We start from the raw sequence: 27,823 nt of genomic DNA, 5'->3' as shown, positions 1-27,823 counted from the left end.
AAGCGCTAGCAAGTATATAAGATATACAGCTTCCAAAACACTAGAGGTAATGTGGGACGAGGGGTGGGTGGGAGTGGGGAGTGCAGGAATCTTGATCACTCATTCCCTTCAAGTTTTGCCAAAATGATAGGTGGCAAGCAATTTTATTTTTGTTTTAATTTGCATTTTCTGCACTGCTGAGGTTAATCACTTTTTTTCATATGTTTATTGGGTATTCATTTTTCTTCTATAAATTGCCTGTGAATATAATTTGCCCATATGTCTATTAGGTACTTTATCATTCTTATTAATATATAGCACTCTATATGTTGTGAATAAAACAATGTATCTGCTAGACTGGGAAGAAATGAAGTATATGTTTCTTGCCTTTAGATTTTCTCATGTCTTTTGCTATAGTACATTTTTAATTATCTAGAAGATATGTACCAGAAGAAAATGTAGGTGAAGGCTTATTATGATATTAGGGTTGTAAAGTCCTTTTTCCTCCACTGTGGTTTATTTTGAATAAAAAAATTAAAAGGAAAATATTAACAGATCTGATAACATAAGAATTTAATATTTCTACATAGCAAACAATGAAGATTATAGTTAACATCAAAAAAATAATAAGATCCTTACTACATACCAGGTACTATCCTAAGTGCTTCATATAGATTAACTGGCACAATCCTCACAATTACTTTCTCAGATGAATATTATCATCATGGACTTCATTTGACAGTTGAGGAAACTGAGGCAGTGTGCGTTTAAGTACGTGTCCATGGCCATGGAACAGGTAAATGGAAAAATGGGAATTTGAACTCAGGCAGTCTGGCTTCAGGATTCATGCTTTTAAGCTCTGTGCTATAATTATGCCTCTCAAGCAGACAAACTCTGCAGAAAAAAATGTATTTCCAGAACAGAAGGAAGCTGATATGGACATATTTTTAATTGACACCTGTGTGCCTACTCTGCTTTCTCCCCTACGATGATAATGATGATGTTGTCTTGGGGGTGTTGAGCTGGCTGAAGAACCAGGAGAGTCCAAAGTTTGTGAAAATTGCCATAAACTGAAGTGCACCAATTCTTGGTATATATTCTTCCAGACTAGTTATGAAAGGCACAGTATAAAAGGTTTGTAGCATAGCAACAAATGAGCTATTTTGTCAATTCCGTACCCTATAAAGTCACACAGCAGCCTCTGATAGTCTTTGTGTAAGTACAATATTGCCAAAGGGATAAGAGAAAATCCAAACCAAGATACGCTGCATCTGTCCCTTTGATGTGTATCCACCTCACTTCCATTAAGTATTGAATCCTGGGTAAATAAAATGGGAATTATAGAAGGAGCATAGTGTGTGTGTGTGAGTGTGTATGTGCATTTGTGTGTGTGTAAATAAGACAGACCAGAAAAAGTGATTAAAATAATGAAAAAGCATGTTAAACACACCCCCACTCCTACAATCTGAATAACCCCAAATTCCCTGGTGCAAGTAAAATATAAACAAACGGCAACAGTCAAAAAACAAAAGTCCTGTTGTGAATCATGATAAATAATAAACACAACACCCTGTGTCAATTAGGGTCTCATAAGGAAACAGAGGGTACCCTCAAATTAGGATAATTAAAAAAAAGTATTGTTACATTTAATATTCCCCAGCAAGCAGACTCAAATGGAGATTAGCAAGCAGGAAATTTATCATGGAGTGCTCTGGGTATTAATATATGTGGAGGAAGAAAAGGAAGCAGAACTTGGCAGAGGGAGAAGTTGGACTGTGATGCCCTCTCATCCAAGAGCCTAATGGGAACTCTGAAGCTGGGATGATCCTTCAGAGTTATCTTACGTTAAGCTAAGGGGGCTAGGCCCTTATAAACCCTGCATTGACTAGTCGTTGGAGATGGGCTGCCCATGGAAAGGGAGCATACTTCCTCCAGCAGAGGGAAGTTCCCAGAGAGAAGAGGACTGACATCTGAGGGCAGCAACGGGCATGAGTCCCCCCATCCTAAAGGGAAGCTCGACAGCAGAGGACAACTGCTCTGCTTATTCAAGTATATGCAGGGTGTATGAAAAAACCCAATGGAAAATTATCAGATAATTTAATTCATACAAAGAGATATAAAGTGTTGCATCTCCCAATAAGCCCCCACCAAAATGATGATCTCTGAGAGGGTATTTTGCTTTGTCCCGAGATATCTAGACCCAAAGTTGAGTTTCTGAAAGCCAGCCAAACATTCAGAATCATGAACATACCAACTTGATTTAAGACACACCTAGGTAGACAGTGCATCCAGAAGAAAGAGCAAAGTCTAAGGCTGAGTACACCAAAAAGAGTTAAGGAAGATCCTCTGATATCCAGTAGAAAACAGGCTTCAATTTTAACAGTCCTGTTGACAAGTTATGGTCTTAGTTATTCCAAACATTTAACATGAGCATATCCCCTGGTGGAAGGTAACTGGCTAATGTACCGGATCTGATATGAATAGCAGCTTTGAAAGGGATGAGCTTCATGGAAAAGGAAAAACGTTACGAGTTACTTTCTCAAGTGCAAAGGTAATACTTTCTGTGTTCTGGTCTTCCAATCCTGAATCAACGTGTCTATGGAAACCAAGCTGGGTAGCTTTTGTCTGAACAAGGGGCTCTTGTTAAAACCTAGACTTCATTGTTGTTCCAGCACATCCCTACTTAAGAACCTAAATCTCAGGGCACACACTAGAATATTATCCCAAATAAATGATTCTTGCTGGACATTTTCAAAATTATAGCAGGCCAGTGGGCATGGTGAGGGGGAGAAGATGGGGAAATTATGTCATGAAATCATTTAGTAGTTTGCCATTAATTATGCCACCTCAAGCTGGTCCTGGGTGAGACTAACTTAACCCTCATTAACACCTCAGTAGACCTTAATTTACCATGTTAGCAGGAGCCCTGAGAGAAGGGACTCCAGGTGTATGAGGTTTAAATGAGAAGAGCTTCTAGGAGGTTGGGACTGAAATGGAAATACTGATAAATGCTACACAAGACATATGTTTGGGGTTGTGTGGATAAAATATTGATTGGAAAGCAAAACAGAGGACTAGGGTGAATACCAGCTTTGCCTATGGCTGACCCTGACCTTTAGTTTGACTAGCTTATAAGCTGGTTGTGAGTGGAAGTGTTCAGGAACATAGGCATATTATGAAGAAATACCTATGGTGGGGGTAGGAGGTATGACCATGAGAGATTGCACAGTGAACCATCATTTCTCCCCTGCCCAGCCCAATCCCTCCTAACCACCAGCTAAGCCCTCTCACCACCAACCCACTCTAAGCCCTATTTTAAAAGAAATGTCTTCAATGAGGCCAGGCCTTGCTCCCCATGGCTCTTTCATCATGCACCTTGGCTTCTTTGGGGAGTTGGCTGGAGAAGGCATTCCCATTCCCCAGTGGTCCCCAAAGAGCTTTTGTGTACTTCCCCAGCCAAGTGATTTAAAGCCTACTCCTCTATCTTGTGTGAGGATAAAAGAACATTTATAAAGTTTGTACTATAGTGAATCTTCATAACAACACTGTGAGCTCCTTACTATTAACCCCACTTTACAGATGGGAAATTGAGGTGCAGAGAGATTGAGGCCACAATAGCTAGTAAGTGCTAGTGCCAGGCTTTGGACCCAGGCAGTCTGATTTCAGTCTTTACACTCTTTCTTAACTATTCCACTGTGACTTCAGTTTAGGGATACAGAATTCTTCCACACAGGGAGAATATTGTATTAAAAATGCACACTCAATCTTTAAATATTTGAATCGCACTCAGTGAGACAAGAAACATCGCAAGGAGGTGTGTGAGATGGATATCTGGAGGCTGCTATTCCCTCAGGAAGTTGCAATCTGGGGTGCATGCCCATTGAATGGAATGACAGGCAGAATCCGTTGAAGTGTATAAATCCTTCCTCCATTCTTCCTGCAGCCCTCCTCATGCCTCTTAGCTGAATGTATACAGATAAATTCATGTACATTAATTGTGCATGTGAGGCCAGGCCACAGTGCATAAAACAAGAAAAAGTGTGCAGATTTCCAAAAGGACTCACAAATAAAATGAAAAAGAGAATGAGTGAAAAGGATTTGGACATTGTTCAACTTCCTTGCCCATGAGTTGCTTCTAGCTCATCTGATTGTGCAGCATGTGATTGATTACAAGACGTGATTTCTGCTGGTGAGCAAAAGGCAACTCTGAAGCCTCGTGCAATTGGCAAAGGGCTGGGCAGTGCTTCCAATAAGCTCAGGAGGAGAAAATGCAGCCTGGAGGACAGGGGAGGAGTGAGAACCTCAGGGAGGGTTCTTCCCAGCAAGGCTGCTGTGGAAAGAAGCCATTGAGGGTTTCTGACAGCTCTCTGTTTATTTCTTCCTCACCATTATTGATTATCACCAAATGGCTTCAGAGCCTTGGCGCTGGTAGAAGTGTTTGGATGGGCTATAACTCATATCACCCACACATCCATGCAGCTCTGAGAGTCTTGGAATTTGTTCATCAAGGAAGCTGCAGTCCACACTTTTTCATAAGATCAGTAAGACATTACGGGTGGTAAGCATGATGCTGATGTCTGCACCCCTCATTTGGCAAGAGCTACTTGGCCTTGCATCATGGAATGAGAGCTGTAAACAGGAATGGCAGCCATTGCACATCCCACCTCATTACCTAATCTCTTCAAATGAAAAGCAATAAACATGCTGCTACCTTAAAATATTGTGTTTGTGCCACATTAATGGAAACTCTATGTTCTAGCTGCAAGTATTGGATTTCAGGTCGTTGGTTAATAACAATTCATTAATTTAAAACAAACAATTGGAACATTCATTTGAAGGGTGGTTACTAAATGGGGAGTCTGAAATAACCCCTTTCAGGCCTCATTGAGCCCAGTATCAGTTGATGCCACAATGACAGACTTTGGATACACACATCAACCTGATAGGGAGAGACTTTTATAATACCTACACATTCCAGGAACAATGAAAGGAAGGGCAAAAGAGATGAGGGGAAAGAGAGAGGAACAAAGAGAGAATGGAAGAGAGTGAAGGAAAACTGAGACAGACAGAAAAGGGAAAAAGAAAGCACAGAGTGGGAGAAGGAGGGATAAAGAGATAAGGGGGAGGCAAGAAGAGGAATGAAGAAACTGAGATGGGGAAGGGAGAGGGAGAAGAGGCAGGGGGACAGAGGAGAGGAAGAAAGAATAGAAAGAGAGAAAGAAAGAGAAATGTGTTTTATCTTATACCTTATGAGTTGGAATTTTAGGGGAAGGAAAACAATAACAAACAAATCTTTGTTTGCTTCCTTGACATTTTGTGTTTCAATGCAGCGAAGACTTTGGTTGCCACTGCTGCAGCTGGCTCTAACTCCATGGTGGCTGAGTATTTTTAGGGAAAGATCTAACAGAATGGCTTAAACACCCCTAGAGAAAGAAGAAAAGGAAGGAAAGGTCAGAGAAGAGAGAATGATGAAGTATTATTATTATTATTATTACTACTACTACTATAACACAAAGTTCCATACTATTGCTACCCTGATTTTAGTGACATTTCTAATCCCGCCAAGAAGAACTCAGTAATTGACAACAGGTAGATTTTATTTTAAAGAGAGAGGAGAGAAGGGAAAGACACTGGTCATCAAATGCTGTTTACCAATTTAGATTTTAGTTTGCATTGATAACAGCATGACGAAACAAATAGAAATGAAAGTAGGAAGGGTCCATGAGTTCCTCACAGTGCTGCCATGCAGGTCTGACAGGGGCAGAGGGCACAAGAGCACAGACTCTGCAGTTAATTGCCCTTCAGAGGATTTTACCAGATGCCACGCCTTTCAGTATCTTCCTGTGCAAAACAGTATAATATTTTGTTCATTTTTGCAAAACAAATTTTTGGCAGTGGGCAAATAAAGTTTGGAGGGTTGGTACTACTGTTGTGGTCTATGAAGCAGCAAGAGAAGTAGCATCTGGGAGCTTGCTGTAAAAGTAGACTTTGAGCTCAATCTCTCACTACTCATCAGGATGTGCATGTTAAGATCCCCAGGGGATTCAAAGACACATTGCTCTTTAAGAAGCCCTAGTTAAGAGAAAAGTGGAATACTAACATCTCAAGTTTTTACTTGCCGAGGGCAAATTTCTGTATGAAATCCATTGTGCAAACCTGGTACGCCTTTGTAACTGATATATGCAACCTCCATCTCCTTCCCCATCTCATAGCCAAGAGAGACATCCCTAACTGATTAATCATTAGTGGACACCGGGAGCACTGTACTGAACTGGAAGCCAAGTCTAGCCCAACATGAAAGAAAAGTGTGATTTTATTTGTGGTCTTTATCAGTGGTTCTCAAATTTATCATGCACTGGAGAGCTTGTTGAAACATATATGGCCAGACTCCACCCCCAGAGTTTCTGATTCTGTAGGTCTGGGGTGGGGCCTGAGAATTTGTTTTTCTAGCAAGTTCTAAATGCTGATACTGCTGGTCTGTGGATCACACTTTGAGAACCACACTGGTCGACATCCTTCCCCTACCCCTCTTGCTCATATAAGGCATGGTCCTCTATCCCCTCCCTTGAGAACTTTATTCTCTGCAAGGTCAGGTGGGGTAGCTTGATGTAGTAGCAGATCTCAATTGCTTAGCCTGTTAGATGTGAGAGAACAGATGTTTGATGAATACTTTTTTGGGAACTCCTAAGAATAATGCCTTAGACAAATGGCTTAGAGATTATATCTTAGAAATAAGAATCATGTGTTGGTAATGGGGGAAACATTTGGGGGCAGAACTGTTGTGTGTCTCCCAAGTACTACTGCCTAGGTGGTTGCCTACCTAGGCCTTGCCAACAGGAGCATGGATCTTTGTAGCAAGGCATGGAACACTGTCAGGGATGCCCCTTTCTTTATCATAAAATAGAAGTGTAAAAATACTACAAAAAAAAAAAAAAAAACAGGGAATGCTATCTTGCAACATTGTTTGGAGACAGGTTTTTCACCTTATTTTAAAATTTGAGGCCTTCCATATTTCAGGAAATATGATGAGCACTAAAGACAGAAAGTCAAATGAGGCATGATTCTAAGATCCAAACAGGCAATGACAGGATATTTTTGATAATACAGTACAGGGAAGAACCAGGTGCTATACAAAGAGGAGAGGGGAGTCTAATTCAACCCAGAGATTAGGAAGGCTTCCTGGAATAAGGGTGGCCAAGCTGATTACTAAATAATGATCAGGAATTATTTTTAGTAGAGGAATGACATGATAGATGCATGTATTAGCATTATTACACTGGCAGCTTTGTGAAGAAAGGATTGATAGAGTCAAAACATGGGACAGGATACTGGTTATAAGATGGCTGCAGTAACCTATGGCGATCTGAACTCAAAAAAATGGTGTTGGGGAAGGAAACAAACGTACAGTCAGGAGACACTGGAGAATAAAATTATCAGATCCGGGATTAACTGTGGATTTGCTTTATGTATAGAGTCATGCTTCTCAAGGATGACACCAGATGTGTAGCCACAGTCCATTTAGCCCTGCCTTCTGAAGAGGTCCTCATCTTATTTCAACCCTCTACTACAGCCACTATACTGTTTTCCTTCTATTTTCTTGATTCCCCTAGAACTGACCACAGTGTAACTTCAATACTCTTTTTTTCTGCCATCCCAATTGAACAGGACTCCCTTATGAATCATGTCACTTTTATGTACTACTGCTCCACAGAGTCTGCCTTGGACCCACTCTCTCCCCCAAGTACACAACTCTGCTAGCAGCCTCATTACAGATATGACTTGTACCTGGCCTTCTGGGGACCCATCTCCATACACCAACTTTCTACCAAAGGGTTGCATGCATTTATGCACTTGTATCTTTTGGCCTGTGCCTTGCTGAGGTCTGCCTGCTCTCCAGTTATCCCTGCCAATCTACTCATGCTCCTATCTCAATAAAGTCATGATTTTCATGCTGAATCAGAACTTTTGGCTGTCAAACTTCCGTGTAAATTGATAGCCCTAATGGCCTCAGCAACTTTCACCCCCAGTAGTTGTCGGACATCAGGGTATTTCCATTTAGCCCAGGGAGGGTCTCATATCCACTATTTAGCCATTGTAGCTGATGCCACTAGTACCCTAGTCATATCCCTAGACCTGCCTCTGATTTTAGCCAAAGATATGGTGGCTAGCTCTGTGAAAAGACCTACTCTGGCTTCATCCCACCACAAGCTCCTGCCATGCCTTTAAACTTTTTGCCCTAGAACATTCTCCAAATTATTAACAGCTTTCTTACACAAAAGCACAGTCCAAAAGTGTGGGAAAGTAATGCCCCCCAGGGGCAACTCTCAAACAATGGGGGTTAGGGAGTGATGGATACCTCAATTACGTACCCTTATATTGGGGTTTCCACCTTCATTTCCCCACTCCTTAATTATTCCTTTAGGACATCATCTCCCAAATAATGCATGCCCATTCAAGTCCTTGTCTCAGTCTGGGTTCCTCCAAGGCAGAGTTTAGGACAGTCATAGAATATGCTTCACTCTCTCTAAAAATTACTATTTCCAGAAAATGCCAAACAATATTTAACATTTAGGAGGAAGAAAGGAGGGGTATAAAGATCTATGAATTAGGAGGGAAAAGGTACGTGTTTTAAGTTAACCAATCCTCAGGCAGACCACATATGCGAGCTTAGATTACTTACGCAAAGTGATATGGAGATTTGGTATGTGTGGTAGGTTGAATTTTGTATCCAGGAAAAAAGTATTTTTAATCTTCTTCCATTCTTGTGGATGTCAACCCATTGTAAATAGGACCTTTTGAAGATGTTCTTTTTAGTCAAGGTGTGGCCCAACTGAATGAGGTTGGGCCTGAAGTGGGGTCCCTTTCCCTTAATCCTAAAACATCTGAAAAGCAACAGTGTTGTGTAAATGGCATTAGGCCATGGGGAGGGGGGAGTGAGACTGGGCCTGTACCAGTTAAAGGAAGCAAAACTTTACTGTTTAGGGGAGGCAAAGCTGCGGTTGCACGCATCAGCCAAGCGTAACCCGTTTAACAATAACTGCTCCAGGTCCAAGTGAAACTCTTTGTGAAATTGTTTTTGTGAAATTGTTTTTTATGATCAATAACTGCTCCAGCTCCAAGTGAAACTCTTTGTGAAATTGTTTTTTGTGATCAAGAGCTAAACTGCCAACTCTGCTTCTGTTAGAATAGCTTGCTTGCGTTTCTAGGATACGGTTTCTGTCTATATAAGGCACCAGCGCACACAGGTGGGGGCTGCTTGCTGAACTCCCTGCGCGGAGTGAGAGACGGCAGCCGCCTGCTAGCTGGCTAATAAAAGGCTCTTTAAATTCTGTTTGGCTGTCTCGTACTTTAACTCGCGGGCACCGTAACATTTGGAGGCCCCAGCGAGATATCTCAGCGTTTGCTGAGGCTCATCGGTCGAGACAAAGGTCTGACTACCGGCCCTCCCCCAGGGGGTGCGCGCTGAGAGACATTCCTCAGCCCCGGCGGAGAACCGAGTGGTCAAGCCTCGAAATTCAAAAATCCGCCTCTGGAGCCGTCTGGACGTGGGCCCACAACGGTAAGAGATCTCTAATCTGGTCTGGTGGGGTACCCCTTTAGGGTCTTTAGGAGGGCTGGACGCAGCCATAACTCCGAGACCCGGCCTCGGACCACGACGGTGGCCGGTGGCCTTAGGTTCAGGTTTCGGTTAGTCTCTGTTTTGTGTTCTGTTGTTAGTGTCTTTGTTCTGTTCTGTTTCTGTTTTGTCAACCGTCAGTCCCGCAATGGGTCAGTCTCAGTCTGCTTCCGCTTGCTCTCCGTTGCAGTGTTTCTTGAAAAATTTTCAGGACTTCCACCGACAAGCTGCAGGGTTGGGGGCTACGGTCAACCCAGGAACCCTTCGGGCCCTTTGTGAGCTCGAATGGCCAACTTTTCCAGACTCTAACTGGCCACCAGAGGGCACTCTAAACTTGCCAATTGCCTTTCAGGGTCAAAAAGTCATTTGTGGGAAACCAGGACATCCGGATCAGATTCCCTACATTGAAACCTGGATCGACGTCCTCACTGACCGCCCCACGTGGCTTAAAAATTGCTCACCACCTAAACCATCCAAAGAGTGAGATGTGCTCGTTCTAAAGGGGCCACCCAAAAGGCCTCCGGTCCTCGACCCTCCACAGGATAGTCCCCCCTTAACACGGCCCCCACCTTATTCCGCAGGGCCCCCTGCCCTTCCCCCTAGCTCAGGGCCTTCTGCCCCCAGCCCAAGGCCCTCTCCTCCTAGTCCAGAACCCTCTGTTCTCAGCCCGGGACCCGTTGCTTCTAGCTCGGGGCCCTCTACCTCAAGAACGGAGGGGCTCTCTACCTCAAGAATGGAGGAACCCCTTGTTCCCACTCCGGATTCCACTACAACTCTCTCCAGCCCCCCCCCATACCCATTCCGGAAGTTCGTACGGACCACATGGCCAGGTTTTTGTCCCCACCCAGTTACCCCTGAGGCAAGTTATTCAGGGCCCCCCTGAAGACCCAAAGCCCTTTATGGTTTATGTTCCTTTTTCCACCAGTGACCTGTACAACTGGAGGAATCAAAACCCTTCTTTCTCTCAAAAGCCCCAAGGACTAATCTCTCTGTTAGAGTCCGTTTTCTTTACTCATCAGCCCACATGGGATGACTGTCAACAACTTCTGCAGACCCTTTTCACGTCAGAGGAGAGAGAGAGAATCCGTGCCCAGGGACGGAAACTAGTCGTGGGGCCAGACGGTCTGCCAACCACGGAAGTAGACCGCCTTGAGGCTGTTTTTCCCTTCACCCGACCCCGGTGGGACCCTAACACCGGTCAAGGTAAGGAGGCTCTTGAACGGTACCGCCAGACTCTAATGGGGGCTCTCCGAGCAGCAGCGCGGAGGCCTACAAATATGTCCAAGGTAACGGAGGTGACTCAGGGGGCCACCGAGTCCCCCGCTGCTTTTCTAGAGCGCCTCCAGGAGGCTTACCGGTTATATACCCCTATAGATCCAGAGGCGCCAGAGAACAGGCGGGCAATTAATATTGCCTTTGTCGCCCAGTCAGCCCCAGATATAAGGAAAAAGTTACAGAAGTTAGAAGGCTTTGAGGGAAAGGTACTGAGCGAGTTGGTGGAGGTTGCGCAACGAGTCTTCAATAATAGGGAAAGTTCGGAAGACTTAAACAAAAAAATGGCAAAAGTCCTACTTGCCATGAGTGAGGACCAGACGCGGAATAAAAACCGAGGAGGAGGTCAGAAGTTTGGAGAAAAGCCAGGGGGAGGAAATAAATTGTCCGGCAGGAGAGGAGGGCGAAAAGGACCCTCTCTAGGCCAAAACCAATGTGCTTTCTGTAAGGAGCAGGGGCACTGGAAAAACGAGTGCCCGAGAAAATCTTGTCAAGGACCGTCAAAGGTCCTTCTAGAGAAGGAAGACTGACGGGGCCGGGGCTCCGCCCTTAGCCCCCAGGAGCCCAGGGTCACTCTTAAAGTAGGGGGCCGAGACATTGACTTTTTAGTGGACACTGGGGCAACTTTTTCTGTGCTCCAGGAAGCAGAAGGCCCTCTATCGCAAAAACGGATCCCAATTCAAGGGGCCACTGGAGGAATCAAGTCCTATCCATGGACACAGGCCCGGATAAGTAACTTAGGGGAAGGAACCGTTACTCACTCCTTCTTAGTTATGCCTGAGTGCCCTTACCCTCTAGTTGGCCGTGACTTGCTCCACAAGCTAAGAGCAACCATTTCCTTCCGGGACGAAGGGCCGGAAGTAAACTTTCCTAGACAGCCAAGTTCCATCTTAATTACCTGCCCCCTGTCCGAAGAGTACCTCCTCCTAACCGGGGAAGATGCTCATAAACAAGAGACTGAGCTCCTCATAAAGTGGCAGAAAGAAATTCCAGAAGTATGGGCAGAAACCAATCCCCCGGGAATGGCTGGCCACCAGCCCCCAATAGTTGTCCAGCGTCTAAGCCATGCCACACCTGTCCGGATTCGGCAATATCCAATGAGCTACCGAGCTAAGAAAGGAATAGCTGTCCACATTAAGAGACTAAGGGAAGCGGAGATCCTTGTACCCTGCAAGTCCCCTTGGAACACCCCGCTCCTACCTGTCCAGAAACCAGGGACCGAGGACTTCAGGCCAGTACAAGACCTACGAGAGGTCAACAAGAGGGTTGAGACGATCCACCCAACGGTCCCTAACCCATATACCCTGCTTAGCTTGCTTCCTCCCGATCAGAAAGTGTACACTGTACTAGATTTAAAGGATGCCTTCTTTTCACTACCCCTGGCTCCGGTCAGCCAGCCTCTTTTTGCCTTTGAGTGGACAGACCCCGAAGTAGGGGATTCGGGACAATTAACCTGGACTAGGCTGCCCCAAGGTTTTATTTTTTTTTTTTTTTTTTTTATTTTTTTTTTTTTTTTTTTTTTAACTTTCCCTTCTTTTTTCAAATCACCTGTATGAAAAAAAAAGTTAAAAAGAAAACAAACATACAATAAAAGAGCATTTCAAAGAGACCATAGCAAGGGAGTAAGAAAAAGACAACTAACCTAAGATAACTGCTTAACTTCCAACATGTTCCTACTTTACCCCAAGAAAGTTACATAATATAGCAACATTTCAGTGAACTTGTTCCTACTACAACCATCAGAAATTAACAGACCATAGTCATTTCTGGGCATCCCCAGAACGTTAAATAGCTTATCTGTTCTTCCTGGATTATTGTTCCCCCTTCCTTAATTGCTCTCTACTGCTAGTTCCCCTACATTCTACATTATAAACCATTTGTTTTACATTTTTCAAAGTTCACATTAGTGGTAGCATATAATATTTCTCTTTTTGTGCCTGGCTTATTTCGCTCAGCATTATGTCCTCAAGGTTCATCCATGTTGTCATATGTTTCACCAGATCGTTCCTTCTTACTGCCGCGTAGTATTCCATTGTGTGTATATACCACATTTTATTTATCCACTCATCTGTTGAAGGACATTTGGGTTGTTTCCATCTCTTGGCAATTGTGAATAATGCTGCTATGAACATTGGCGTGCAGATATCTGTTCGTGTCACTGCTTTCCGATCTTCCGGGTATATACCGAGGAGTGCAATCGCTGGATCGAATGGTAGCTCTATATCTAGTTTTCTAAGGAACTGCCAGACTGACTTCCAGAGTGGCTGAACCATTATACAGTCCCACCAACAATGAATAAGAGTTCCAATTTCTCCACATCCCCTCCAGCATTTGTAGTTTCCTGTTTGTTTAATGGCAGCCATTCTAACCGGTGTTAGATGGTATCTCATTGTGGTCTTAATTTGCATCTCTCTAATAGCTAGTGAAGCTGAACATTTTTTCATGTGTTTCTTGGTCATTTGTATTTCCTCTTCAGAGAACTGTCTTTTCATATCTTTTGCCCATTTTATAATTGGGCTGTCTGTACTATTGTCATTGAGTTGTAGGATTTCTTTGTATATGCAAGATATCAGTCTTTTGTCAGATACATGGTTTCCAAAAATTTTTTCCCATTGAGTTGGCTGCCTCTTTACCTTTTTGAGAAATTCCTTTGAGGTGCAGAAACTTCTAAGCTTGAGGAGTTCCCATTTATCTATTTTCTCTTTTGTTGCTTGTGCTTTGGGTGTAAAGTCTAGGAAGTGGCCTCCTAATACAAGGTCTTGAAGATGTTTTCCTACATTATCTTCTAGGAGTTTTATGGTACTTTCTTTTATATTGAGATCTTTGGTCCATTTTGAGTTAATTTTTGTGTAGGGGGTGAGGTAGGGGTCCTCTTTCATTCTTTTGGATATGGATATCCAACTCTCCCAGCCCCATTTGTTGAAAAGACCATTATGGCTCAGTTCGGTGACTTTGGGGGCCTTATCAAAGATCAGTCGGCCATAGATCTGAGGGTCTATCTCTGAATTCTCAATTCGATTCCATTGATCTATATGTCTATCTTTGTGCCAGTACCATGCTGTCTTGGCAACTGTGGCTTTATAATAAGCTTCAAAGTCAGGGAGTGTAAGTCCTCCCACTTCGTTTTTCTTTTTTAGAGTGTCTTTAGCAATTCGAGGCATCTTCCCTTTCCAAATAAATTTGATAACTAGCTTTTCCAAGTCTGCAAAGTAGGTTGTTGGAATTTTGATTGGGATTGCATTGAATCTGTAGATGAGTTTGGGTAGAATTGACATCTTAATGACATTTAGCCTTCCTATCCATGAACATGGAATATTTTTCCATCTTTTAAGGTCCCCTTCTATTTCTTTTAGTAGAGTTATGTAGTTTTCTTTGTATAGGTCTTTTACATCTTTGGTTAAGTTGATTCCTAGGTACTTGATTTTTTTAGTTGCTATTGAAAATGGTATCTTTTTCTTGAGTGTCTCTTCAGTTTGTTCATTTCTAGCATATAGAAACATTACTGACTTATGTGCATTAATCTTGTATCCCGCTACTTTGCTAAATTTGTTTATTAGCTCTAGTAGGTGTATCGTTGATTTCTCAGGGTTTTCTAGATATAAGATCATATCATCTGCAAACAATGACAGTTTTACTTCTTCTTTTCCAATTTGGATGCCTTTTATTTCTTTGTCTTGCCGGATTGCCCTGGCTAGCACTTCCAGCACAATGTTGAATAACAGTGGTGACAGCGGGCATCCTTGTCTTGTTCCTGATCTTAGAGGGAAGGCTTTCAGTCTCTCACCATTGAGTACTATGCTGGCTGTGGGTTTTTCCTATATGCTCTTTATCATGTTGAGGAAGTTTCCTTCAATTCCTACCTTTTGAAGTGTTTTTATCAAAAAGGGATGTTGGATTTTGTCAAATGCTTTTTCAGCATCTATTGAGATGATCAATTGATTTTTCCCTTTCGAGTTTTTAATGTGTTGTAATACATTGATTGTTTTTCTGATGTTGAACCATCCTTGCATGCCTGGAATGAACCCCACTTGGTCATGGTGTATGATTTTTTTAATGTGTCTTTGGATTCGATTTGCAAGTATTTTGTTGAGGATTTTTGCATCTATATTCATTAGGGAGATTGGCCGGTAGTTTTCCTTTTTTGTAGCATCTTTGCCTGGTTTTGGTATTAGATTGATGTTAGCTTCATAAAATGAGTTAGGTAGTGTTCCATTTTTTTCAATGTTTTGAAAGAGTTTGAGTAAGATTGGTGTCAGTTCTTTCTGGAAAGTGTGGTAGAATTCCCCTGTGAAGCCATCTGGCCCTGGGCATTTATTTGTGGGAAGATTTTTGATGACTGATTGGATCTCTTTGCTTGTGACGGGTTGGTTGAGGTCTTCTGTTTCTTCTCTGGTCAGTCTAGGTTGTTCATATGTTTCCAGGAAATTGTCCATTTCTTCTACATTATCCAGTTTGTTGCCATACAGTTGTTCATAACATCCTCTTATAATTTTTTTAATTTCTTCAGGATCTGCAGTTATGTCACCTTTTTCATTCATTATTTTGTTTATATGGGTCTTCTCTCTTTTTGATTTTGTCAGTCTAGCTAGGGGCTTGTCAATCTTGTTGATCTTCTCAAAGAACCAACTTTTGGTGATATTTATCCTTTCTATTGTTTTTTTGTTCTCTATGTCATTTATTTCTGCTTTAATCCTTGTTATTTCTTTTCTTCTACTTGGTTTAGGATTGGTTTGCTGTTCATTTTCTAGCTTCTTCAGTTGATCCATTAGTTCTTTGATTTTGGCTCTTTCTTCCTTTTTAATATATGCGTTTAGTGCTATAAATTTCCCCCTTAGCACTGCTTTTGCTGCATCCCATAGGTTTTGGTATGTTGTGTTCTCATTTTCATTCGTCTCTATATATTTAGCAATTTCTCTTGCTATTTCTTCTTTAACCCACTGATTGTTTAGGAGTGTGTTGTTTAACCTCCAGGTATTTGTGAATTTTCTAAGTCTCTGATGGTTATTGACTTCTAATTGTATTCCATTGTGGTCAGAGAATGTGCTTTGAATGATTTCAATCTTTTTAAATTTATTGAGGCTTGTTTTATGTCCCAGCATATGATCTATTCTGGAGAAAGTTCCGTGAGCACTAGAAAAGTATGTGTATCCTGGTGATTTGGGATGTAATGTCCTGTAGATGTCTGTTAAATCTAATTCATTTATCAGATTGTTTAGGTTTTCAATTTCCTTATTGGTCTTCTGTCTGGTTGATCTATCTATAGGAGAGAGTGATGTGTTGAAGTCTCCCACAATTATTGTGGAAACATCAATTGCTTCCTTTAGTTTTGCCAATGTTTCTCTCATGTATTTTGTGGCACCTTGATTGGGTGCATAGACATTTACGATTGTTATTTCTTCTTGCTGAATTGCCCCTTTTATTAGTATGTAGTGGCCTTCTTTGTCTCTCAAAACATCCCTGCATTTGAAGTCTATTTTATCTGAGATTAATATTGCTACACCTGCTTTCTTTTGGGTGTAGCTTGCATGAAATATTTTTTTCCATCCTTTCACTTTCAATTTCTTTGTGTCCCTGTGTCTAAGATGAGTCTCTTGTATGCAACATATTGATGGTTCATTTTTTTTGATCCATTCTGCGAATCTATATCTTTTAATTGGGGAGTTTAATCCATTTACATTCAACGTTAAAACCGTGAAGGCATTTCTTGAATCGGCCATCTTATCCTTTGGATTATGTTTGCCATATTTTTCCCTCTCTCTATTAATATCCTTTATTGTACCCATACCGAATCTCTTTAGTACTGAACCTTTCTCCAAGTCTCTCTGTCCTGTCTTTGTTTCTCTGTCTGTAGGGCTCCCTTTAGTATCTCCAGTAGGGCAGGTCTCTTGTTAGCAAATTCTCTCAGCATTTCTTTGTCTGTGAAAAATTTAAGCTCTCCCTCAAATTTGAAGGAGAGCTTTGCTGGATAAAGTATTCTTGGCTGGAAATTCCTCTCTCTCAGAATTTTAAATATATCGTGCCATTGCCTTCTCGCCTCCATGGTGGCTGCTGAGTAGTCACTACTTAGTCTTATGCTGTTTCCTTTGTATGTGGTGAATTGCTTTTCTCTTGCTGCTTTCAGAACTTGCTCCTTCTCTTCTATGTTTGACAGTGTGATCAGTATATGTCTCGGAGTGGGTTTTTTTGGATTTATTCTATTTGGAGTTCGCTGAGCATTTATGATTTGTGTATTTATGTTGTTTAGAAGATTTGGGAAGTTTTCCCCAACAATTTCTTTGAATACTCTTCCTAGACCTTTACCCTTTTCTTCCCCTTCTGGGACACCAATGAGTCTTATATTCGGACGTTTCATATTATCTATCATATCCCTGAGGTCCATTTCGAGTTTTTCAATTTTTTTCCCCATTCTTTCTTTTATGCTTTCATTTTCCATTCTGTCATCTTCCAGGTCACTGATTCGTTGTTCAACTTCCTCTAGTCTTGTACTATGAGTGTCCAGAATCTTTTTAATTTGGTCAACAGTTTCTTTAATTTCCATAAGATCATCCATTTTTTTATTTAGTCTTGCAATGTCTTCTTTATGCTCTTCTAGGGTCTTCTTGATTTCCTTCATATCCCGTACTAGGGTCTCATTGTTCATCTTTAGATCTTTGAGTAGCTGCTCTAGGTGTGTCTCTTCTGGTCTTTTGATTTGGGTGCTTGGGCTTGGGTTATCCATATCGTCTGGTTTTTTCATATGCTTTATAATTTTCTGTTGTTTTTGGCCTCGTGGCATTTGCTGTCCTTGATAGGGTTCTTTTAGGGTTTGTAGACCAGTTGAAGTCCTTATCTCTAATTTATCAGATCTACAGCTTCGTGGAGTACACTTTCTCTAACTAACCAGCAGGTGGCGTCCACGAGCCACCTGTTCTCCACAAGCCAGATCTCCCCTGCTTAGCCTTTTTGGTGAGTGGGGGAGTGAGTCTTGTGGGGCCCAATTGGTGTCCCAAGCTTGCGTGTGTAGTTGGTGTTGCCTGCCCTGTATGTGGGGCGTGTTTCTGGGCAGTCGGGGAGGGGGGGTGGCCCTAACAATCAAATCTCCCTGATGATCCTAGAGTTTTAAAGCTACTGCAATAGTCTAATCCTTCAGTTCAGTCCTGCCACAGTTTGTCTCTGCCACTGACCCACAAGTCTTTGGTATTGGCGTATGGCTCCTGAGACTTGCAAGTGGGCCCCTCTTCCAGGCTGTGCACCCCGGGTCCTCTGTTGAGGGATGACTGTGCTATGTCACAGGTGAGTGCCGTCCCCCCAGGGCAGTTCTGGGCTGCTGGGCTGTGTTGGGAGGCTCCCAGTCTGCTCAAATGATGGCTGAATGGGGCTCTGTTAATTCACACTGCTCCCCCTTCCCAGCTCTGGGACATTCAGCTGAGGTTGCAGGGAAGGCTAATGTCCACGCCCAGTTTTGTGGTGTGTGCCTGTTATTTGAAGCACTTCCGTCACACTGGGTTGTCTGGGGCAGCTCTGGGCTATGGGGCTGGCGATGGGCAGGAGTGTTTCCTGTCCACCAGGATGGTGGCTGTGAGCGGACACCCCCCTTTTCTTGGGAAGTTGTGTTGTTTAGTGAATTTTCTCAGCCACTGGATTATTGCCTTTTGTCTCAGAGCTCTCTTAGTTCTGCTCTTGACTTGACGTGCCCAAATTTCAATTCTTTGAAGCTTTCTGTATTGAGCTTCTTAGAGTAATTGTTTTAGAAAAAGCAAAAAGGATTTAAAAAAAAAAAAAAAAAAAAAAAAAAAAAAAACGGCCCTCCTCAGAGATCTAATGGGTTATTGAAATGCTAATAGACAAAGCAACCAGGGCCATTAAGGAAAGGTGCCCTGGGCAGAGAGATCAGCCTTGCTTCGGGATTTGCATATGCGCCTCAAGGCCTGATCTCCGCCCTTCCCCTTTCTGTGTTCACCAGAACTCCAAAAATCCTCTGCTTTTACTTTGGAGCTTCTCGTGTTGTTTTCCTTCTATGCCCGTCTCCTCTCTGCTGGGCTGGCTGCTCTCAGAGTCTCTGGTGTCTGGCCTCAGTCTATCTATGGTTGGAGTTTGAATCAGTAGAATGAGTTTCCGATGAGAGCAGCCACTGCAATTCTCCCTTCTCCTTCCTGGAGCTGACAGCCCCTCCTCCCCCGGGACTGAGCCTGGCAGGGAGGGGCGCGGGTCCCCTGGCCGCAAAAACTTACAGATTTCGCTGATCTCAGCAGTTCCACGTTTTCATGAGTGTTGTATGAAGTATGCCCAAAGACAGATTGCTCTGTGGTGTCCAGTCCACGCAGTTCCTGGCTTTTTACCTACTTTCCTGGAGGAGTAACTAAAACATACAGCTCACCAGTCTGCCATCTTCGCCATAAATTTCTTTGTCTTCATTTTATAGGTGTGGAAAGCGAGGTTCAGAATTCACCCACAGTCACATAGATGGGCGGTTAGCTGGAAATTGAACCTACACTCGTCCAGTTCTCTCCTGGCCACCAGTCTAGCCACCTCTACCCACCGTCTCTGCCCCAAGGTTTTAAAAACTCTCCTACTCTCTTTGATGAAGCCGTTAGCCGGGACTTACTAGAATTCCGGGAAAGACACCCCGAGGTTACTGTCCTCCAATATGTAGATGACATCCTCCTTGCAGCAAAATCCCCCGAGGAGTGCCAGAAGGCTACAAAGGAATTATTAAAAGCTCTCGGGCAGCTAGGATACCGGGTATCAGCAAAGAAAGCACAGCTATGCGTTCCCCAAGTCTCTTATCTTGGGTACAATATAACTGAAGGAAAGAGAGCACTGTCTAACAAACGCATCCAAGCCATCCTCCAAATTCCGACACCCCGAACGAAACGGCAAGTCCGGGAATTTTTAGGAGCGGTCGGATATTGCCGGCTGTGGATCCTTGGGTTTGCCGAAATAGCCCGCCCCCTTTATGCTAGCACCGGGGGAAAGGACATAGAACTAACTTGGACTGACAAGGAGGAGGGAGCTTTCCGGGCTCTAAAAAAGGCACTTACCCAAGCCCCAGCCTTAGCACTCCCAGATCTCAGAAAACCATTCCAGCTGCATGTAGCCGAGGCACAAGGGGCAGCAAAGGGAGTGTTAACACAGCGCTTAGGGCCATGGAAACGGGTCGTGGCTTATCTGTCAAAACGCCTCGATCTGGTTGCGGCAGGTTGGCCTAACTGCCTCCGGGCCATTGCAGCCACCGCCCTGCTAGTTAAAGAAGCCTCTAAACTCACCTTTGGGCAAGAACTGCAAATCATCGCCCCCCGCGCAGTGGAAACCCTCCTCAAAAGCCCCCCAGACAGGTGGCTCTCTAACGCAAGAATTACTCAATACCAAGTTCTTCTCCTTGACCCATTCAGAATAAAGTTTCTTCAAACCTCAGCTTTAAACCCAGCTACTTTGCTGCCAGAAAATAATCCCAGCCAACCCATTCATGACTGTGTTGAAACCTTAGCAGCAACCACCAATCTGCGTGAGGACCTGACCGATCTGCCGCTCCAGGACCCAGACGAAACTCTCTATACTGACGGGAGCAGTTTCATTCAAGACGGGACTCGAGTCACGGGAGCAGCAGTAGTGACGGCCTCTAAGGTAATATGGGCCCAAGCCCTAAACCATGGGACATCTGCACAAAAAGCTGAGCTAGTAGCTCTCACCCAAGCTCTCCGATGGGCCAAGGAAAAAGCGGTGAACATCTATACAGACAGCCGATATGCATTCGCCACTGCACACGTGCATGGGGCCATCTATCAGGAACGCGGCCTCCTAACCAGCGGGGGAAAGGACATTAAAAATGCCTCAGAAATACTAGAGCTTTTAACAGCCCTTTGGCTTCCTAGAGCAGTAGCCATAATCCATTGCAAAGGACATCAAACCTCAAATATGCCCGAAGCAAAGGGAAATGCTTTCGCCGACCAGATGGCCAAAGAAGCGGCCCTAAAACCAGTGGGGCCCCTTCAAGTCTTGCCCCTCCTACCACCCCGGGTACTAAAAACTGCCCCAACTTACTCAGACTCTGACATTCATCTAAGTCAAGTGCTCCAAGCTAGAGATGATTCAAAGGGGTGGAAAGTCCTCCCCGACTCTAGAATCCTCCTACCAGAAGCACTGGGAAGAGACTTAATTTTACAAACACATCAGAGTACACACTTAGGGGGGACAAAATTAGCTGAATTGCTAAGAACTGACTTTTACATACCTAAGCTTTTTCAGGTAGCAAAAGAGGTAAGCAGAAGATGCCACGTCTGCGCTCAAGTCAACCCAAGTCATGTAAGTACCCCTGCTACCCCAGGTCACCGCCTAAGAGGTCAGCTCCCAGGAGAGCAATGGGAAATAGACTTCACGGAACTGCCTCCTGGACCAGGAGGATACAAGTACTTACTTGTGCTGGTGGACACCTTCTCAGGATGGGTTGAGGCCTACCCAACTCGGTCAGAGTCAGCCCAGGTAGTAGCTAAAAAATTATTAGCTGAAATTATCCCTCGGTTTGGCCTACCGGTAACAATGGGGTCTGACAATGGTCCGGCTTTTATAGCCCAAGTTACCCAGAATTTGGTAAAAGCATTAGGAATCGAATGGAAACTACACTGCATCTATAGACCGCAAAGCTCAGGGCAGGTAGAAAGGATGAATCGGACACTTAAGGAAACCCTCACCAAACTTAAACTGGAGACTGGCGGAAACTGGGTGAGCCTCCTTCCGTTTGCCTTGCTCAAAGCTAGGTGCACCCCTTATGTAAAAGGTATTACTCCATATGAAGCCATGTTTGGCAGGCCACCCCCGCTCCTCCCCAAGTTAGGGGAGGAGCAGCTCGCCTCCCTGTCTAACTCTGAACTTCTCAAGTCCCTACAGGCTTTACACTGCAACTCCAAAAGCATCCACCACACCGTCCGCGACCACCACTCAAAACCTGACGCCGTGGAAGAAGAAACCCCTACTGCTGAACCTGGGGACTTGGTGTGGATCAAGAAAAGACACCCCTCCTCCCTCGAAGCACGCTGGGCTGGACCTTATCAGGTGATTCTAAGCACACCGACCACCGTGAAAGTCGCAGGTAAAAGATTTTGGATACATCACTCACAAATTAAGAGGGCAGACTCCGACCAGAACGCGAAATGGGTTGTACAGAAAACATCAGATCCCTTAAAACTTCGGCTGCGGCGACGTACGCCATTATGCTAACTCTAGTAACAGTACTAACTGCCGAAAACCCTCATCAAGCCACTAATTATACATGGCAGTTAACTCGCACCATTGATGGAACAATAGTTAGCCAAATTAGCACTCCTGGCAACCCTAAATTTGTTTTTGACCTATGTAAACTCTTTGGGAGAACCTGGAATTCGCCACTGAGGGCAAGAGGGGGAAGAGTAGGGGTGAAAGCTTATGGCTGTGGTGCATTACCCCAGGAACAAGGGCTGTGGCATAGCCAACATTATATCTGTCCGCAGGAAGGTGCCTCAGCGTGCGGGGGAGAGGGCGATTACTTCTGTTACAGTTGGGGTTGTGAAACCATAGCCCCATGGAAAAATGTAGACCGTCTGTTAAGGGTCACGAGGGATAAAAGGCCAGGAGCTCCTACTAAGGACTGTGTAATTGGAGATTGTAACCCTGTTACCTTTGAACCACAGCAGTTTTGGGAGGACTCCCAGTGGTTAGGAGGAAAGACGTGGGGATTGCGCCTATATGTAACAGGATATGATCCTGGAGTGCTATTTACTATTCAAAAAAAAGCAATCCGAAAGCCTCTAAATCCAATAGGCCCCCTGGTTCCCATTGCAATCGAAACACCCATAGCAACTCTTTCCGATACCATGAGCCGTCCCTTACCACCTAAGGCAACCCCCCTTCCTTCACCTCCGAGCTCCCGCCAAAAGTCTGTACTCCATACACTTAAACTTATGTTCAAGTTCCTAAATCAGACTTCCCCCAACTTAACTAAAGACTGCTGGTTATGTCTAAATCCCGAACCACCCTACTATGCAGGTCTAGGAGCTAACAGACGTATAGGAACAGCTGAAGATGATATCCAAAATATTTCCCTGTCAGATGATCGCCAAAACTCACACTATTGTCCCTGGGGCACTACCCCTAAGCTTACTTTAGGTGACTTTCAAGGACAAGGAACATGTTTTCTATCCCCCCAATTCCCTTTGTCAATATCCCCTTATGTTAACTCTTGTGCCTCGAAGACTACCTTTGGCAACAGCTCTGCAAAGCATCATGAATATTACTTAGTAGCACCCAAGGGAACATGGTTTGCCTGCACCACAGGGCTAACTCCATGCTTATACCCCCCGGCTCTCATGCGACCCGGAGCCCCAGGGCTATGCATTCTCGCCCATGTCCTCCCCCAGGTATACTACTATTCTGGGGAAGGGGGTAGGGAACACCTTGGATTAACTAACTTAGAACGGGTCAAGCGAGCAGTGCCCATATTAGTGCCAGTGCTTCTCGGGATTGGTGTAGCCGGAGCAACCGCAGTAGGAACCACGGCACTAGTCACAGGAAACCAAAACTTCAAAAGTCTTAGCACCCAGATTGATCAAGATCTAAAAACCCTGGAGGAGAGTGTCACTAAATTTGAAGAGTCCCTAAGTTCTTTAGCTGAAGTAGTGCTCCAAAACCGACGGGGGCTCGACCTTCTATTCCTGAAGCAGGGCGGGCTCTGTGTAGCCCTAGGCGAAGCGTGTTGCTTCTATACTAACCACTCAGGTGTAATTAAAGGAAGTTTGAGCCAACTCCGAAAAAGACTACAAGATAGGGAAGAGCAAAGGAAAAAGGAGGCAAACTGGTTTGAAAATTTATTTTCTTGGTCCCCATGGTTAACTACCCTAGTGTCAGCAGTCGCTGGACCCTTAATCCTTCTCATATTAGCCCTGATCATAGGTCCTTGTGTTATAAGGTGTTTAATTCAGTTCGTCCAGCGACGCATTCAAAGCGTAAAACTCATGGTTTTGCAGTCTCAATATCATCACCTGTCCTCAGAAGAAACAATGATTTGATTCTCCCTAAAAACCAGTGGGGAATGAAGTGGGGTCCCTTTCCCTTAATCCTAAAACATCTGAAAAGCAACAGTGTTGTGTAAACGGCATTAGGCCATGGGGAGGGGGGAGTGAGACTGGGCCTGTACCAGTTAAAGGAAGCAAAACTTTACCGTTTAGGGGAGGCAAAGCTGCGGTTGCACGCATCAGCCAAGTGTAACCCGTTTAACAATAACTGCTCCAGGTCCAAGTGAAACTCTTTGTGAAATTGTTTTTGTGAAATTGTTTTTTATGATCAATAACTGCTCCAGCTCCAAGTGAAACTCTTTGTGAAATTGTTTTTTGTGATCAAGAGCTAAACTGCCAACTCTGCTTCTGTTAGAATAGCTTGCTTGCGTTTCTAGGATACGGTTTCTGTCTATATAAGGCACCAGCGCACACAGGTGGGGGCTGCTTGCTGAACTCCCTGCGTGGAGTGAGAGACGGCAGCCGCCTGCTAGCTGGCTAATAAAAGGCTCTTTAAATTCTGTTTGGCTGTCTCGTACTTTAACTCGCGGGCACCGTAACAGGCCTTAATCCTAATACTGGATGAGAGAAGATGGAAATCAGCAGAACCTGGAAGAAAAAAAGAGGGGATATCACCATGTGAAAGGAAAACCAAGGAACCATTCCAAGGATTGTCAGCAAGCCAGAACACTACAGACCCTGGGAGGAAGCCAGCCATCTAGACTCTGAAACCATAAATTCTTCTTGTTAAGCCAACCCATTATGTGGTATTTGTCATACCAGCCAGGAAACCAACACAGTGTGCCACCCAGTTGCTCAGCCTCATACCCTTTCCATTACAATGTAATGATGTCTTCTGGAGTAGTACAATGTGGAAACCTTGACATTGAGAAGTAATCATTTGAAATCCATTGTTGTAGTGGTAAAAAAAAAATAACTGTTGAACTTTTTGGAGGGAGCAGGGGTAAAATGGAGAGAAGCAATTGGGAAGAAATGAAGTAAGTGTCAAAAAGTAGTTGAGACTAATCCGGACCGAACCGATCCGGATTAAGGGGCCGGAGGCGGGTCCCAGGCACCAGCGGTTCCGACCCCCCCTTCCCTCTCCGCGCCGCACCCGTGTGGCCCCTAGCCGAACGGGCCCCCACCTCCCGGCCCGGCCTGGGCCCTCCTGCGCCTCCCTTGGCCTTTGTCCGGCGCCAGGAGGCCGGTCTCGCGCCCCTCGCGGCCGCCCGGGCCCGGGCCCGTGTCGGGCGCCTGGCTCTGTACGCGAGCCCGGGGATCTGCGGCCTCCGCGTCCCCCCTCCCCCGCCCGCCCTCTCGTGGAGCCCGGCGCCGGCAGCGGCTGCCCGGGCGGGGTTTTGCGGCGCTCAGGAGAGGCCCCGGCTCCGCCCCGGGCCTGCCCAAGGGGAGAGCGGAGCGGCCCGCAGTCGGGTTGGGTCGGGGCCCCTCCCGGGAGGAGCGTGGAGCGGCGGCGGCGGCGGCGGCAGGAGAAATGATGGAAGAATTGCATAGCCTGGACCCACGACGGCAGGAATTATTAGAGGCCAGGTTTACAGGAGTTGGTGTTAGTAAGGGGCCACTCAATAGCGAGTCTTCCAACCAGAGTTTGTGCAGCGTGGGGTCCTTGAGTGATAAAGAAGCAGAGACTCCTGAGAAAAAGCAGAATGACCAGCGAAACCGGAAAAGAAAAGCTGAACCATATGAAACTAGCCGAGGGAAAGGCACTCCTAGGGGACATAAAATTAGTGATTACTTTGAGAGGCGAGTAGAGCAGCCCCTTTATGGTTTAGATGGCAGTGCTGCAAAGGAGGCATCGGAGGAGCAATCTGCTCTGCCAACCTTAATGTCAGTGATGTTAGCAAAACCTCGTCTTGATACAGAGCAGTTGGCACAAAGGGGAGCTGGCCTCTGCTTCACTTTTGTTTCACCTCTTTTAACAGTTGCTTCATGGGGCAGTGCCAACACTCACAGCTGCTGAACTCGGGCTCCGAGTCCCAAGTGCCAGACAGACACCTGAAGCTCCAAGGACCGGCCAGGTCACACACAAACAGCTCAGCATCTCAGAATTTACAAATAACCATTACTGCTCATGAATAATTGTGACTGCTGTAAGAGTTCACAATCTAGAAACCTTTATAATAAGCCTTCCCCTGATAACGCATGCTCCCACATTTAATTCTCAGAGTTTGCACATTATAGTTAGTCCATATTGGTGAGGCATTATAGTGTTTGTTTTTTTGTTTCTGGCTTGTTTCGCTCAACATACTGTCTTCAAGTCCATTCACCTAATTGCATGCCTCACGACTTCATTCCTTCTTGCCACCACTCAGTATTCCCTTGTAAGTATACACCATAGTTCACCACTCCATTTATCAGTTGACGTTTCCTCAGGTCACCTCCATCTGTTACATATCTTGCATACTGCTGCCACAAACACCAATGTGCAAATATCCTCTTGTGTCCCCACTCTCAGTTGCTACAAGTATACACCAGTTAACAGGGTTACAGGACCATATAGCAACCCCACACTCTCAGTTCCTGCAAGTATACACCAGTTAACAGGGTTGCAGGACCATATAGCAACCCCATACTTAGCTTCCTGTGGAGCCGCCACACTGCCCTCCAGATGGGCTGCACCATTCTACTTCCCTACCAACAGGGAATAGGAACATCCCTCTCTGCACATTTTCTCCAGCACTTGTATCCCTCTGTTTATTTTTTAAACAGTTAATTCACACACCATATAATCCATCCTAAGAAAACAGTCAGTGATTCTCAGTATACTCACGTGGTTATGCATTTACCACCACAATCTATATAAGGACATTTCCGTTTCTACGGTAACCAAGAAGAAGAAGAGAAAAAACATGAGAAATAAAAAAAAATAGAAGATAGAAGAAAAAATTAAAATAAAGTAAAATACAATGAAAATGTCATACAACAACATCAAGAATCCAATACCACTCCCTTATATCCCCCTCTTATGGACATTTTGCTTTGATATATTGCCTTTGTTACAATTAATGGAAGCATATTATAATATTACTGTTAACTATAAAAAAAAAAAGTAGTTGACAGATTAATTGATCCTAGTGCCTCTGGCCAGGAACTGTAAGAACCCAGATTGGTGACAGGTAGAACATAGGATATACATCCACCATTAGCAGATGCTGTTGGTGACCAGCTAATACCCTCTCATACTCACTCTTATGGTTTTAAAACATGTCTACAAATTCTTTGACATACCTCCTGTGCCAGTTTGGATTTATTATGTCCCCCAGAAAAGCTGTGTTCTTTAATGCAGTGTTGTGGGGCAAACTTATTAGTCTTTTAATAAGGGTGGAAACTTTTGATTGAGTGTTTCTATGGGGATGTGACTCACCGAACTGTGGCTGAGACTTTATTTCCATAGAGCGGTGACCCTGCCCATTCTGGGTGTGTCTTAATTAGTTCACTGGAGTACTTCAAGAGAAGCCGGAGCTGAAAGAGATGTGTAGAGATGCTTGGAGATGTGGACAGAAGGACATTTGGAGATGGTAAACTAAGAGATGAAGTCCAAAGTTTGCCCTGGAGAAGCTAAGAGAGACCCCCAGATGCTTAGAGAGAAATGACCTGGGAGAAAGAAGAAAGGACACACAGGAGCCGAGAGAGAGGAGCTAAGGCAAAAGCCCAGAGACATTTTGGAGAATGCCATTTTGAAACACAACCCAGGAGCAAAGGACCAGCAGACTCCAGCCATGTGACTTCCCAGCTGACAGACATGTTCTGGACACCATCGACCATTCTTCAGTCAAGGTATCCTCTTGTTGATGCCTTAGTTTGGACACTTCTGTGGCTTTAGAACTGTAAATTTGTAATCTAATAAATCCCCTTTATAAAAGCCAATCCATTTCTGGTATTTTGCATAATGGCAGCTCTAGCAAACTGGAACACTTCCCTTCAAAAGATGGAGACT

General features: G+C 44.4%; 3 protein-coding genes across 3 annotated transcripts in view; 2 read left to right on the top strand and 1 right to left on the bottom strand.

Moving 5' to 3' along the window:
- Positions 1–19,466, top strand: part of STS (steroid sulfatase) — a 646,106-nt gene extending 626,640 nt beyond the window's left edge. The window contains exons 16-17 of the mRNA XM_037821492.1: positions 9,432–9,538; positions 19,269–19,466. The gene's annotated coding sequence lies outside the window, so the exon portion shown is untranslated. The remainder of the gene's footprint in view (positions 1–9,431; positions 9,539–19,268) is intronic.
- The window catches only part of LOC119522834 (patatin-like phospholipase domain-containing protein 4), a 115,865-nt gene extending 88,431 nt beyond the window's left edge, over positions 1–27,434 (bottom strand). The window contains exon 1 of the mRNA XM_037821502.1: positions 27,251–27,434. The gene's annotated coding sequence lies outside the window, so the exon portion shown is untranslated. The remainder of the gene's footprint in view (positions 1–27,250) is intronic.
- LOC119523287 lies at positions 761–22,404 on the top strand. Its single transcript, XM_037822044.1, has 7 exons — positions 761–775; positions 9,432–9,538; positions 9,580–9,666; positions 9,807–9,870; positions 10,177–11,373; positions 11,509–12,340; positions 19,401–22,404. The coding sequence occupies exons 1-7, from the start codon at positions 761–763 to the stop codon at positions 22,058–22,060; spliced, it is 4,962 nt and encodes a 1,653-aa protein (XP_037677972.1). The 3' UTR covers positions 22,061–22,404.
- Positions 27,435–27,823: the final 389 nt, after the last annotated feature.

The sequence above is a fragment of the Choloepus didactylus genome, chromosome X, assembly GCF_015220235.1.
Source record: "Choloepus didactylus isolate mChoDid1 chromosome X, mChoDid1.pri, whole genome shotgun sequence".
In the NCBI taxonomy this organism is placed as follows: domain Eukaryota; kingdom Metazoa; phylum Chordata; class Mammalia; order Pilosa; family Megalonychidae; genus Choloepus; species Choloepus didactylus.
Note: the sequence above shows the minus strand (reverse complement) of the source record. Positions and strands in the feature narration are given on the sequence as shown.